Below are 14,504 nucleotides of genomic sequence, written 5' to 3'. Positions count from 1 at the left end.
CAAACATTGAGTAATATTAAACTATTGAGAATAGCAATAGTATTTTCAAACCTGTTAGCCATTTCGGATATCGTCTCCAAATCTTAGTGGGTTTTAGAAATAAATCAGTACTGTTTGATAAATGATATGAATAACGTTAAATACATTGTGAAATATAACTGAGTATTTCTTCTCTCGTGGAATGAGAAAGCTAACAATTCCTATTGCGGTGATGGCTGAGCAATTTGCAATTAGAGCAACATCTTTAAAATCTAGTCGATATCCTGAAGGAAGAATTACAATACACAGAAAATAGCGACATCTTTTTTGTTCTTATCAGACTCTACAACCATACAGGAAATATACTTTTAAAAATGGAAATATTAAATAAAAATTCGCCTGCAAAAAATGTTAAATGGACCATTTAAAATATCTGCTATTCCAAATGACATTATTTGTTGTCTTGTGAAGGAGGTACCTCTCTCCAACTGAAATTCTCTGACTTCGTGACGTCGATTGAAATCTGACGAAAACGACAGAAAGTCAGCCTTTCACTATAGTTATTGATGTACTTATTACGAGAACCGTAGCTACACGTAGCACACTGTATTCCATTACAAAAGGTAGTCTGAACATTTCGGTATACGAAGGTCATTCAATAAGTAATGCAATATACAGTATATTATAATAAATGATGAGAAATTTAAATCTTTTTCTTTCACAGTGGAAAATTTTATTAAAGAGAGTCTAAACACAGATGAATTTCCCTATTGAACTAATAATTTTTTCTCACAAAGAAAATCACTTTTAAAGGAAGCATGGTCATTACACTGAGTAGAAAACATTTTATAAATTATATCTGCCAAGGAGGAGGTACTTACGGAATAACTGTCTACTTAGTATAGTATGCCAGGGCATCAACAACAGTGGGAAACATGGAATAATTTGTTTCGATCAATATCTGAAAATCAATATATTATTTCAGTCGATTAAACTTAAAGCAATAAAATCTATTGAACAGAAGAGGTTCCCTTCAATTATGTTAAAAAATCTTGATACAATTCAAAATATGTGTATAAATAAGAAAGTAAATTTTCATATGCCGATAAGTCGATAAAATATAAGACAATATGAAAAGGTATAACACAACAAGTGTAGAGCCATTTACGCTTCCGTACTTTCAGGCGTCTTATTTTATACATTCTCAAGAGAACTTAAAATAAAATTCTTAAGATTAAAATCTCAGAAAATTGAGAAAATAAGGTAAATTTGTCAATTGTGTCCAACCACATGGGTGAAAATTGGATGTGAAATTTTCATTTGTCTCTGTTAAATTCACTGTCTCTGTTAGAATATGACATCGCATTTTGTGGTTGCGCCATGGGGTCATTCCATTACTTACGAAAACATTGACAATTAATTCAAAGTATAAAAACTTTTTTGCTGTATTCCTTAAAATAGTTTTGATTGATGGCGCTAGTCCACGAACTTTTCAACAATAACCCCGATACATAAACATTGGAGAAAAATTAAGAAAAGTAGACCCCTCCTCCTCGATCAATTTGTAATGAACAATATCCATTTACATGCTTACTTAAAAGCATCATATGGCAAAAATTTAATTAGATGATCCTTAAAAAGATGTCTTTGACAAAAGGGGAATAAGATAGAATCAATTTTCAAAGTTGTACATTTGGCATTTAGGGAACAAGAGAAAATTGTAATTTCTGTTCAAAAGAAGTATTGCTTCATATTATAATAGAAATAATACATAAATCCATAAACCAATTTAAATTTAAAACTTATTACGAAATCAGTGTTGTTTGTGAGTATAGGGAAATCCCTATCATGGCTGCTAAGAGCAGCTGCAGACTTATGACTTATATGTAGGAGGGGCAATTCAAAAGTCAAGTGTATCCTCTCAATCCATATATACCTCTAAGAAAATCCAGTACTCAAAAATAAGCATTTCTTCTTATCAGCTGAGAAAAAAAATACATTCATATACCAGGGATATGTTTGATCCTTAAAATACTGAGATGTGTGCAGAGGAGGATATATTGCTTTGGGGGAAAATGCTTTCGTTAATATTATTTCATTAATCAAGAAATATCATAATTATTAATCCCCTTTTTTTCTTCAATTCTCACACAAGAGTATCTCCCTTTACTATCCTTGAGTCAACATCAAAATTACAATCAATATGAACAACTTTACCACCTGGAAACTGACAGAATAAACTGTTTATACTTTTAAATAATCAAAAAAATTCATGGATTGTGGGAAATATTAGACTTTTTAATTTTTTTATAAGAAATTATTTATGAAAATTAAACACATTATTTGTGAATATTTTTTAAACCTATGGTTAAAAACACCATAAAACTAGTCACAACTTGGGACAACATGTTTATCAATCATATTTTAAAAAGAAATTGAATCGAAATTGAGAAATTTTAGAGAAATTAATTTTTTAAATATTTAAAACATAACCTGATCAAAATTAAACCGATCCCGATCAAAATTCACAGAAAATGAATAAAATGCTAATTTATTGCCTCTTCATGTTTTACAATGAACAAATCTATTTTATTGTCAAGTTCAATAATGTTTTAACCCATATTACACCTAATCAGACTAGTGTTCTAAGGAAAATGTTATTCATTTCAAATAATTGTACAATAACGGTTTAATTTTGAATAGGATTGGCCAAAATCATATAAAATAATTGAGAGCTAATGTCGGCCTTTCAATGCTGAAACCATTGTTTAAAAAGGTTGACTCAGAGATCTACATTTTTTTGTATAAAATAAAAAGTTGGTGTGGCATTCCTCCTTAATACAATGCATCTAGATGATGATTTTTTTCCCCAATTACAACTCAGTATGAATTGAAACCTGTGATTTCCTTTAAACTTTGGATTTAATTTAAAAAACACAAAAGTCAGGCATCAAAATAAAATCATTTACTTGATTAATTAATTGTAATGCTTGGACATAAAATGGAGATCTACCAACTACTATACATGGACAAGGACAATATACATATTTACAAAAAAAAAAATTGTAAAATCAATCACTTCTTGATCAATGACATAGTACTTTCAATCTCTTGCTGTATTTACCGGCACATATGAAGAATATATTATCAAAAACATGTTTTATCACTTAATGAATGTATTCTACAGCAGCATTCATTTAATTTCATATCCAAATGAGGTAATTCATAGTATTAAAAATTAAGTATGCGCAGAGTACAATTTTGTTCTCACAATATAAATCTATTAATATCTCAGCACCATGATAGAAAATGATGTTTTAAAGTTCTTATTTCTTTCCAATCACAAAAAATAAAAATAAACAAACATTGTACATATAAATACTTTGTAAAAGTGATTCAAAGCAGTGAACAAACTTGATTACAATGAATCTGAAGTGAACAAACATTATGGGGTAACATGATGTTTTTAACCATTGGGTCATAATGCCATGTTTTTATTATCTTTTGGAATCATTTTATACATACATACACATGGAAAAATCTTGTCATACAAAGGATCAAGCCTTTTTCGAAGCTTTCTAGCACAAAAGAAGAGAAATCTCATAAAGGCAGTCTCCAAATTTAAAATTCAAATTAAACTTTAAAAATTACTATAACTTTTTACTTTTAACTTTTTACTAATCTGAGTAAGGCCAAAACATCATTTACACTTCATAGCGGTGGAAATCATTCATTATCATGACTGTAGTCATTCACTTATGATGATGAAAGCCCTTTTCTGCTTGGAAAACCCAACAATAATCTGACAATATGTCAGATCAATTGGTATTCAGCAAAAAAAAAATTATATAAAAGAAAGTTATTATTGAAGTAAACATAAATATTTATGACTAAAGAATTTAAACAATGCCTTAAAAAATTGCTCTTCATATATGAAAAAGTGTAAAATACTTAAAAATATACACACTATGTCAGCTAATTCATACTAAAGATTTGAAATTAAAACATTTTTTCCCTTTATCACTTTGGTCAGCCACTCTGAACAGATCTGTTGAATTATGAATGACCATCTTCAGCTCCATACATCACAAGAGTAGCGTCCCTTGTTCTGCATCTGTTTCACATAATTAGTTGCCTTTTCTTTATCCATATTGCCACATTCCATGATAATTTTCTCTAATGTTTCATGTACATCTCTTGCCATGTTGCGAGCATCACTAAAATTTAAACGCACAATATGCATCTGTCATTTGTGATAAAGAACATGAATGTTAAATTATATTACATGATTTCTTCACCTCTAAAATCACATGAAATTCATAAATTAAGTAGCTAGCTTTCAAATTACATGCATAGTACTTGTATAACTAATAGGGAAATTAATCTCTACAAATACTGTACTACCATTATATTTAAGAACAATATAAAAGTATGAACAAAGAGTTGCAAATCTTTGAATCTGTATTTTGCTTTACAATCCAATTAAATATGCCATTTATCGATAATTATTTTTAATATTTGATTGATAAATCACTCGCATCTACAGGCTTCAAAGTAACTCAAGTAATTAAATTCTGCTTACCCACACACATATATATGCCCTCCTTTCTCTAACATCTTCCAGGTTTCCTCCATGTTCTGCCTGAGGAGATGTTGTACGTACACCTTGTCCGGTCCATCGCGGGAGAAGGCCAGGTGGACCTTAGTCAGTGTGCCGTCCTTTGTGTACTCCTCCAGCTCCTCCTCGTATAAATAATCCTCCGTCTTACGACGACAACCAAAGTACAACACCGTGTCTCCCACAGGCTTACCTACAACAATATACATCTATCCTCACAAAGCTTGTTCACACATGCCTTTTATAAGTAGTAATCTATAATTTCTTTAAAGTCAGCACAACAGTTTATTTTTTTATTTTTTTAAAAGGGAGTGTAATGTTTCACTTCATAGCTACTTGTGTAGGATTCAAGAGCTTTTTTTAATTAGTTTCGATTTTTTTAAAAACAATTTTTAGATATATTTGAGATTATATGTACCTAAAACCCTTAAAAAGATATTACTGTGTAATAAAATTAGCAATAGACTTTTCAAAGAAAAATACTCTTAATGATAAGGCATAATCAAAAGTAATGTATCGATACATGAAAATAATGTAGAAGTACTTTTTTCCGCTTGGTATTAATTTACGTTATGTACGCTGTCACAAATTTTCTGTGGAAATTTGTCCAATCGTACTTAATACAAATGTAAGGCATATAGTGTCTACTATACAGTCTAAGAAATCCAAGTAATTTTCTACCCGCAGATTAAACAGAAATTGAGATTCCGCGGAATTATGACCCCGTGGTAAAAAGTAGTACGTCTACAGTAACTGAATGCAATAATTCATATTTACCCTCTTTCCTTAGGAAATTCCTTTCTTGAATAAATCCTCTAAAGGGAGCTAACCCTGTGCCGGGTCCGATCATTATGACTGGTGTGTTGGCCTTGAAAGGAAGACGGAACTGAGATTTCCTGACGTAGATGGGAACGGTAGGTTTAATGCCATTGGTCGGTCGCTTTAGGGTCAGCCAGTTGGTAGCGACTCCTTTCATCATCCTATTTGTCTTGGTTTTATATTTGACTACAACCGCTGTTATATGTATACTAGTAGAATTGACCTGTAGCAATGAAATTGATGTTAAAATAAAGGATAATGACAATACTGAAAAGGAACTTAGACTTCAATTGAATAATTGTTTATTTAAATGCCACACACAATAGACTTGTGTATAAATTGATGTAATTGACAAAAATGTCATTTTTCTTGAAAAATATTGAAGGAAAAGTAATCTTAGACTATCTGTAAGATCCAAAATTTGGTGGTCACCATACAAACCTTGGGAGATGAAGAAATGGAATAGTATCTAGCCTGTAACCTAGGTAACAGTTCACAGAGATGGTCGATAGGAGGTTTGACAGAAGGGAGGTCCTCAAGTATAGCCGTGATGTTTCTCCTGTCCTTAACTACCCAATCACTGTACAACGTCTGTAATAACAAAATATCCCATAAATCAGGATCAAAATTTCTCAATCATTTATAATGTATCCTAAGATTAATTATTCCATTTCAGAACAAGCCCAAGGTAGTAGGAGGCCATCCATTACACACTACCCAAGGTAGAGCACTCCTTTAGATCTCTCTATAAGAGAGGAGGATATCTCTTTCATAGCTTCCTACTACCGCTAGCTTGTGCTAATGTGTTCAGCCTTTAGCTTGATTGGCATGCCAGAGTTCTCGGGTCAAATTCAAACAAATGCATAAACCTCTCACTATACTCTTACTGTCCATGCAGTATAGCTCAAAAATTCACTTACATCAAAATGAATATATGTTTGCCTTAAATTTGATATCTATTTTGCCTTAAGTGCATACTAAAGTAAGCACAATATAATTTTAACTTCTGAGTGTGTACCTTGCCCTCTGGTGTAGAAGATGTCAGTTTTAACAGGAAATCTTTATCTTTCTGGTCCTGTGCGTATTCTGCCAGTTCCCGTAGAATGTGTGTCCTTGGTGTCCCTGTGATATCGAGGTAGTGGGAGAGAGCAGTGCGGTAGGTGGTGGGGCACGGGAAGGGGTATTTCTTACTGGCCTCCTCTGTAATAATATTATTTATAGGTAATAAAAGTAAGTCAAATATAACAGAGTTATGAATTGTAGTCTAATACACTAGGGTTATAAATTACATTCAAATTCTATCCATGTAATTTGTTATAATTGATTGCATATTTCATGTTCTTTGTTGTAGTACCGGATACTGAAAAGAAAATGGTTCTGTAAGCTTACAATTCAGAATGTGTTTACTCATATCACTCTTCTGAGGCAAGAAATGGCACAGAATGAACAAAATGTCAATTAACTTGTGAACAAATTCATTTTCCTCTAAAAACGCAGGTATGATTTACTCTTACTAGAAACATGAGAGAACAAATTTATCCCCTGAAGAAAAAGGGCCATTTCTGTTTCAGAATTTCATGAAATTGTTGCATACAAAAGAGAAGAAAAAAACATTTATTCTCAAAAAATCTGAATAAATATTTGCATCTCAAAGTAAATGCAATGAAAAAAAAAAGCTCTTTAACACATAACATGATAAAATTACAGAAGGCTACCACATCAAAGCTGTTTCCATAATGTTCAGGCAAATGATTAACTTTGCTGTAATTATGCCCGAGGTGTTATCCACTATGATTGGCCACAGCTGCATGATCACATAAATCTATCATTTCTACTCTATTGGAACCTTCTTATTTTCCAAACAAATTAAACCTACCGTCGACATTAGTGAGGGTGAACATTTGATCTAGATCCACATTTAAGGTTTTTCCGATTAGTTCCACCAGCTCTGGATCATTGACAGGGTACACCGCCACATGGTCTCCTGCCTCATATCTACAATACAGAGACTTAGTCTTAGTTAAAGGGAGGAGGATTTACATGTACTTCTGTACTGTGAAATAAAATAGGCTTCTGATTTCATCAAAAATATTTGAGAGTTGTACTTATCAGTCAGCAGGTTATGACTAGTAAATTATTATATTGGATTATTATTATAAAAAATATCGTTCTATGCAAAAGAGGTTCTGAAAATGGGGACTGAGAGTTTAACAATGTTTATATACCGATGACTCTATCATGTAAAACACTGGACTAAATTAATGTATCAAATTACACAAACCTGATCTTTGATCCTGTAATGTCAAACTCAATATGCATACAGGACCTGTCTCCGCCTTTGTGAAGTTCTCGGTTCACACTCACAGGTGCCAAAAATGGGTTCTTAGCATCGTAGGGTCTATAAACAAATATTATATAACATAATACATCGGCATTATACTTACATGTACACTTAGCAAGGTGCGTCCTTGTTAATACATGTAATTACTTTAAGATTATCATATAAAACAAAACCTACGGTTTTTGGTTTCCAAATGATCCTAATCTGGCAATTTCTCCCTTGTAACATTTCTCTATTGATAGATCATCATGGACAGTGAGGCTATACTGGCGTATACTGAAACCATTATAAAATATTACATACAAATGTAACACATTTTATACAACAATAAAATAAGGCTTTGCCATTACTATCATATGATGTAATAAGGGAACTACATGTTATCAGTCTTCTAGTCCCTAAAGTCAATGACTCCATAAAGATCTTATTGGACTAAAACATGGTACATTATATATTACAATCTGTGAGGTTATTGAACTGTGGTGATACTTGATAATACAGATGAAACCTAACAGACGAATGTAACCCTCTCTCACTGACCTGACTTGATCCCCGGTGGGCTGAACACCGAAGTGTTCACACACCGCCGGCCAAAACTTCTCCCTCCAGGTTATGAAATCTTCCTCAATACTGAAAGCAAAAGCAATGGCATACAATATCAATATTCATAGGGTCATACATTCAGAATTTTAAAAGTAAACATGAATATAAAACTACTCTGCATTGTACAATTGTCGGTAAATTATATATGAGAAAGTTATTTCTAGAAAACTCATAAATATGTACAGAACCCTGTTCAGCAATATGTTCATGTCAAAATGTCATTCACAATACTGCATCATATAAATATAAGACAAACATCAGTGACTTTGAATTATTTTTGAAGTCTAGTTATTGCCTTACATAAAAATTTAGACAAATGGGCACTGTAACTTTAGAGTACCTGAAGATACTGGGCCCTATAAAGCATTAGGAGAAATGATAAAATTACAGAGACATGATATTTCTTTGTACATACTTGGCATCATCATCTCCCAGTCCTAAGTCATAGATCCTCTCCGCTCCCAGCTCTTCTAATCTTTTGTCTACATAGATTCCCATAGCACTGTAATGTTCATATGTCTTATTTCCTAATCCAAACACCTGAAAGGGCACATGCACTATTTATATATTTTTCCAAACCTTGTACAACTATCTGATCACGTCATTTTCAGCTAATAGATGTTTATATTAAATCTAGTGCCTCAAGTTTAATTTAGATGAGAACAGTCTTTGATATCCAATGCCTTTTCCAAAAATTAATATTAGAAGATTGTAAAGCTTATTTGAACAAATTTTCAATGTAATACATGTACTTACAGCAAATTTGACTCCTGTTAGATCGGATTCCCCATTCTGTAGCCAGTTGTAGAATTCCTGGGCATTGTCTGTGGGGTCTCCCTCTCCATAGGTAGCCATACAAAATATAGCTAGAGAATTCTCTATTTCTGGTAGACTGCTAAGATTGTCCTGTAAAAAAAAAAATAGGTAGCCATACAAAATATAGCTAGGGAATTCTCAGGTCCGGAATTCTCTATCTCTGGTAGACTACAAAGATTGTCCTACAAAAGGATGTTTATGAGTAACTAAGAGAAACAGTCTATAAAGCTGCTATTCATAACTTCTTACCGTCCATTTTTGCCTCTTTTTGAGAAGAATTATCGAGAAGGGAAGACCTCAACATGGGTATTACAGTTACTCTTTTTTATTTAAAACGTAAGAAATTTATAAAAATTGTTTACAATTCAAGATTTAGGGCTCTACCATTATAATGAATAATTTTACCATTTCACACTCCTCTGGATCCGCCACCATGCCTTTCATGCCGAATCCCTGGGCATCTTTAGCCAAGCGACCAGCAAACTCTTCTGCTGTGCCAGTTTGTGAACCATAAAACACAATAACATTCCTACCCTGTAAATATTAGTAAACATTTATATGATGAACGGAACACGAAGGTTATTTAGACAGCACAACTCTACAACCAGTTATACAAATATATGCATTATATCAATGCTATTTCTCAGATACCCTTATGCAAAACATATTTACAAAATCTGGAAAAAGTCCCCTCACCAAACCCTTCAATGACTCTTCCTAAAATTTAACAAGTTCTTAATTGTCCCCAGTATATTTCATTGAAATCTTCTAAATAATATATGTTTTGAAATAAATTACAGAGAAAAAATACAACAATCTTCAACTCTCATATAAGTTTAGGTTATAAAACATTTTTTAATTTAAAAAAAAAATTGAATAAACATGGAAAAACACAGTAAAACATATTAAACTTGAAGATTCATAAAAATGTGAATTTGATAAGGAAACATTAAACTGGCCATTCCATGAGTCAGAATTATTATATGCTTACAGAAGATTTCATTTTGTTGATGAAACTAGGATCATTCATTCTTCCTTGAACTGGTCTACAAGTACATATAAAAAGACTTGATAAGTAATATGGTAGATAATTTAATTTGATGATGTAATAAATTATACTAGAAGTCAAAAGTAAATTTTCATCAAATTATTTGTTATTTTATTCCTTAAACATGCTAAACAGACGTGGCATGCCCTTTCTAAGAGGGAACAATAAATTACTTGTAAAAGTGCTCATGTACTTTTATAGTTAATTGATTTTCATGACCTAGCTTGACTGGTATCTGCTCAATAACCAGTCAGAGTGCAAAACATTTCAATTTATGTAAATCATGTCTGTAAAAAAAGTCCTCATACTAATCAAAGTGTTAATGCAGAATTTTATTGATTGGCAAAAAATTCCCAAACAGCAAGCCATGTTTTTATCACATACGATCTTGAACTCTTAGGCATCCTGCAACTCAATCTTTCATTCCTACACAGTGAAAAATTTTTTTTTATGGTCTCTTAATAGAGCCATGTAGAGCATAAAACTAAGGCCCTTCACATTAAAAAAGCATCATTAACCTCACCAAAGGATTTCACAGAAGTACAACACTCCTACAACTACCCTAGTTTCGTATTGACAGTGTAACAGAGTGCAACAGCTTACTGTACAGTCAGCTTTTTGAAGGTTGGCTGTTCTTGTTTCTTGCTCTTGAAGAAGAACCAGTAAGCAGCCATGCCCGCCAGTACAGATAGAATGAAGAAGTCCAGGACTGAGAACAGCCCCTCCTCTTCCACTGGGACCTCCGAGGCGCCACCGTCAGTACTCATGGCTGGGTTAAAATTGGGTCAATTCACAACACAATCACTGGAATTAAGTGGTTTCCTTTATTTATATGGTACTCCGAAATCACTGATTATTCCTGGAAAGAATGAAAAGATTACAGTTTAGACGTTGTTATTATCATGAGCATGCAATATCAAATCAAATAATATTTAATAATGACCATGGTATATGTAAAAGGAATAAACTGAAATAGAAAAATTGCCCCCTCCTTTCCTTTATACATGATTATACACATCAAGGCAGGTTGCCATTGTTTCTTCATTATTATATAACAAAGCCACAGAGTTTACAGGCCCTCTTCTTATACCACAGAGTTTAATTCACATCCTGTGTATCTATGAGCACCTTTTCTGATTATGGTCGGAGAAAACTTATAACAACACTGCATTAATACATACTAAAATAAGCAGTCGGCTCACTGAAAGGCAATAACAATGAACACTACATCTACTTCCTCACACAACTGATAAATCCCCAAGTAAGAAATTTTATTAAAATATCACATCATTGATTAGCACTAATTCATAAAAACTTGAAAAATTTTCCTAACAAATTACAACATTACATCAAATCGCATTACATCTAAATAGAATAAACTCCCTGGGGTGCAGTTCTTTTGAATGATAATTATGGTACCCTGTTATGTGTTTTCCTGTCAATCCTGTGGATGAATAACAATGGAACACATGCATTTTTTTCCCTGATTCACCCTAGTTAAATTATAACCTAAGGAACATAATAAGTAGCATGAAAATAATGGCTTTTGTCTTTCAGATGTAAATGCGACACATTGGGTAAATTACCTTGTGTGTGCAGAATTTAATGATATGTGTAGATAACGTTTATTTTATTTGTCATTTTAGCATGTGTGTTGTTGTATTTAAATGGTTGAAGAATGTACAAAAAAAATGGTGATAACTTCTGTGACACAATTGAACATTTAGCCTATGTCAACCATGTCAAGTTTCAAGTCAATCATATTCATATTTCATCAATTCACGAGAACAACTTATTCATAAACTGTTAGAGAGGGGGGTTTTGGCTACTACCATGTATAAAAATATTTCAATATACATTACAATGTTTTTGAAATTAATGAAAACATGGAATTTCATTCATGTCAACTTATGCATGTTATATTCAATTCAATTCGTTTACTGACCAATTAAGGGCCCACCCTCTTGGGGCAAAAAGAAAGTACATTGTTAAAATGTATATAAGGCCAGATAAAATTAATCTTTAGATTCTCATCCCCGCCCGCCCCTCTCAAAATGTCCCGCCCCTGTGTTTTTTATTTTGATTTTTGGGTGTTAATAAAAGCATTTTCATGTATTTTTATTCAGTAACAATTTAGGTGAAGTTTAAGAGTTATCTCCCATCTGTATTAAAAGTCGCGTGTCGCTATTTATGGCAAAAGAGCCATGTGAAGAATGTAGAAAAATCGGCAATAAAAGCAGTTTAAATATGTAAGGAAAAGATTATTTGTCAGTATAGAGAAGGCAGAGAAAAAATAATAGCTTAAACACATCTAGATACCATTACTGCCATTCATGAGTAAGTTTTTAAAGATTTTCTTAAAACTAAGTATAAAAAATAGACATGCAAAATGACACCTGGTCAAGTTTAAACGATCTCCAACTGTGTGTGATTTTGATTTGAAAAAAAAATAAAACATCGTAGGCAGGGTTTGGAGAATGTTTAAGAAAATGTTAAATATCAAACCTGTTCAGGCCTCGGTTATTTTGGTAGGATATTTTATTAGAATATGTTATAGATTTTGTAAATATGACCTATTTTATTGTCGAACATGTCAAGTCTCAAGAACAATCCAATTTTTGAGGAAGGTGGGAATCTATTATATTTTACAGAAAACAGAGGGATTTGTAGGTAAAACTAAAGGGTCTTTAGGGAAAGGCCGGTGAGAAGTCATGCATACAAATTTTATTGATATCAGAACCCCACTTCATTTTGTTTTGCGTGTGCCGTACGTATACGTGTACTTGATAATTTGTTAATTAACAATAAATATCTAATAATTTAAGCAAGAATTTTCTTTAAAATATTTAAAAGAATATGAAAAAAATAAAATCTATTCATATTGGCATTAACATAATGAAAAAATGTGTACGGAAAGTCCATGTTTTGTTAATACTTACAATTTAACAATTATAAAAAATAAAATCCGCCCACCCGCCCCAATTTTTTAGCAAATTAGGATGAGAATCTAAAGATTAATTTTACCTGGCCTAATGGTTATATACATACACATGAAATGTAATATATGAAATTCTAATAATAAAAGTAGATCTTTTTTTATACATTAATTTAAGTGAATAGAAAAATGTGGGCCAGTAGAAGTTGTGATATTGGGGGCCCACATGGCCCCTTAGTTTTTAAATGTTTATTTGCAGCCCTGAATCTATTATACTGATGGGATGATGATTGATTAAAAATAAAATTGAAAATTGATTGGTTTACTCTTTTCAATTTAAATTATTGATTACATTTTTTTCAATCAGAAAATGCTGTCTATATATAGATCCGAAATAAAAATTTTTAGCACATGAATTACTGGTTTTTAAGTAATTTAATTAAATCAAGTTTACTAAAGACCCACTCACCCTATATACTCGTCTAACAGTGAACAGTTCATTGTGATCACAATTAAATTTATGACAGGTTGATGAAGCCGATATTAGAAATTGGTTTAGACTAATATGCACATATTGAAGTACTATTAATTACAGGTGGAATTACGTACCTTAATAATCATAGAAGAATCACAGGTGGAAGAATTAGGCCTAATTTTAGGTCAATTTAAGATCTTCAGGTGATTTTCAACGAGGTCAGAAAATTCGGTTTATATATTACAACTTTAATTCAACTTACCCTTAGAGCTTCTCTTTTATCACAACTATTTTCCTTGATCATGCAATTATTACAAATGTTTGCATTAGCTGAGGTGCTAAGGTCAAAGTTCAATTTCTGGTACAGTGCTACGTGCAAGTTCAGTTAAATGTTTATCTCAGATATTTAACTCAGAGAAAATGCAATTCAGATATTTTTTAACATGATTGGGGGTCATCGACATCAGGACATGCGCTGACCGACAACCACGTAGAAAAATTGCAGTTATACAACAGCACTGACCAAGAACAAGTATATCAGCTGTCTCGTGGAAAAAGGTGGGCTAAATCTACACATGTGAAATGCAACTCAATCAGAACTAAAAGAAATTAAAAAAAAATACCTTAATTTTAAGCTTTCCAATCAACTTAAAACTCCTTAAAGTTAAATAAGCATCCCTTTATCATATTCATTGCGACACGATTTCTATTATACAAATTGTGAATGACGTCACCAATAGTTGTGTAAATCCTACTCGGGGAGTAGTCAATAATTATTACTAAGTAAGCATTTTGACAAAATCGGGGGAGTTGGCAAAATTCTGTGATTTTAATGTGTTCTAATACATTTATGAAATAAATTATCAAATA

At 32.2% G+C, this 14,504-nt stretch overlaps 1 protein-coding gene across 1 annotated transcript; it reads right to left on the bottom strand.

Annotated features, from left to right (window-relative positions):
* Nucleotides 1-3,985: 3,985 nt before the first annotated feature.
* On the bottom strand, nt 3,986-14,359 carry LOC134274105 (NADPH--cytochrome P450 reductase-like). The gene is made up of 15 exons (XM_062756361.1): nt 14,258-14,359; nt 10,828-11,083; nt 10,168-10,222; nt 9,582-9,710; nt 9,117-9,266; nt 8,776-8,900; nt 8,298-8,387; nt 7,935-8,033; nt 7,698-7,814; nt 7,293-7,411; nt 6,435-6,616; nt 5,858-6,007; nt 5,375-5,639; nt 4,562-4,790; nt 3,986-4,196 (listed from the first exon to the last, which is right to left on the bottom strand). Exons 2-15 carry the CDS (start codon nt 10,989-10,991, stop codon nt 4,052-4,054), a joined length of 2,019 nt encoding a protein of 672 aa, XP_062612345.1. The 5' UTR covers nt 10,992-11,083; nt 14,258-14,359; the 3' UTR covers nt 3,986-4,051.
* Nucleotides 14,360-14,504: the final 145 nt, after the last annotated feature.

This window comes from Saccostrea cucullata, unplaced genomic scaffold (assembly GCF_032062105.1).
Source record: "Saccostrea cucullata isolate Sc308-1 unplaced genomic scaffold, CSIRO_AGI_Scuc_v1 ctg537, whole genome shotgun sequence".
In the NCBI taxonomy this organism is placed as follows: domain Eukaryota; kingdom Metazoa; phylum Mollusca; class Bivalvia; order Ostreida; family Ostreidae; genus Saccostrea; species Saccostrea cuccullata.
The sequence above is the reverse complement of the archived record's forward strand: the minus strand, read 5'-3'. Positions and strand labels throughout refer to the sequence as shown.

Bases quoted from the DNA above. Each gene is read 5' to 3' on its own strand.
- LOC134274105 (XM_062756361.1), bottom strand. From the start codon at position 10,991: ATGAGTACTGACGGTGGCGCCTCGGAGGTCCCAGTGGAAGAGGAGGGG. The intron at 9,267-9,581 runs GTAAAATTATTC...TTTTTTTTACAG, and splicing joins ATCCAGAGGAGTGTGAAATG to GACAATCTTAGCAGTCTACC. The intron at 4,791-5,374 runs GTAAATATGAAT...ATATTGTTGTAG, and splicing joins GAATTTCCTAAGGAAAGAGG to GTAAGCCTGTGGGAGACACG.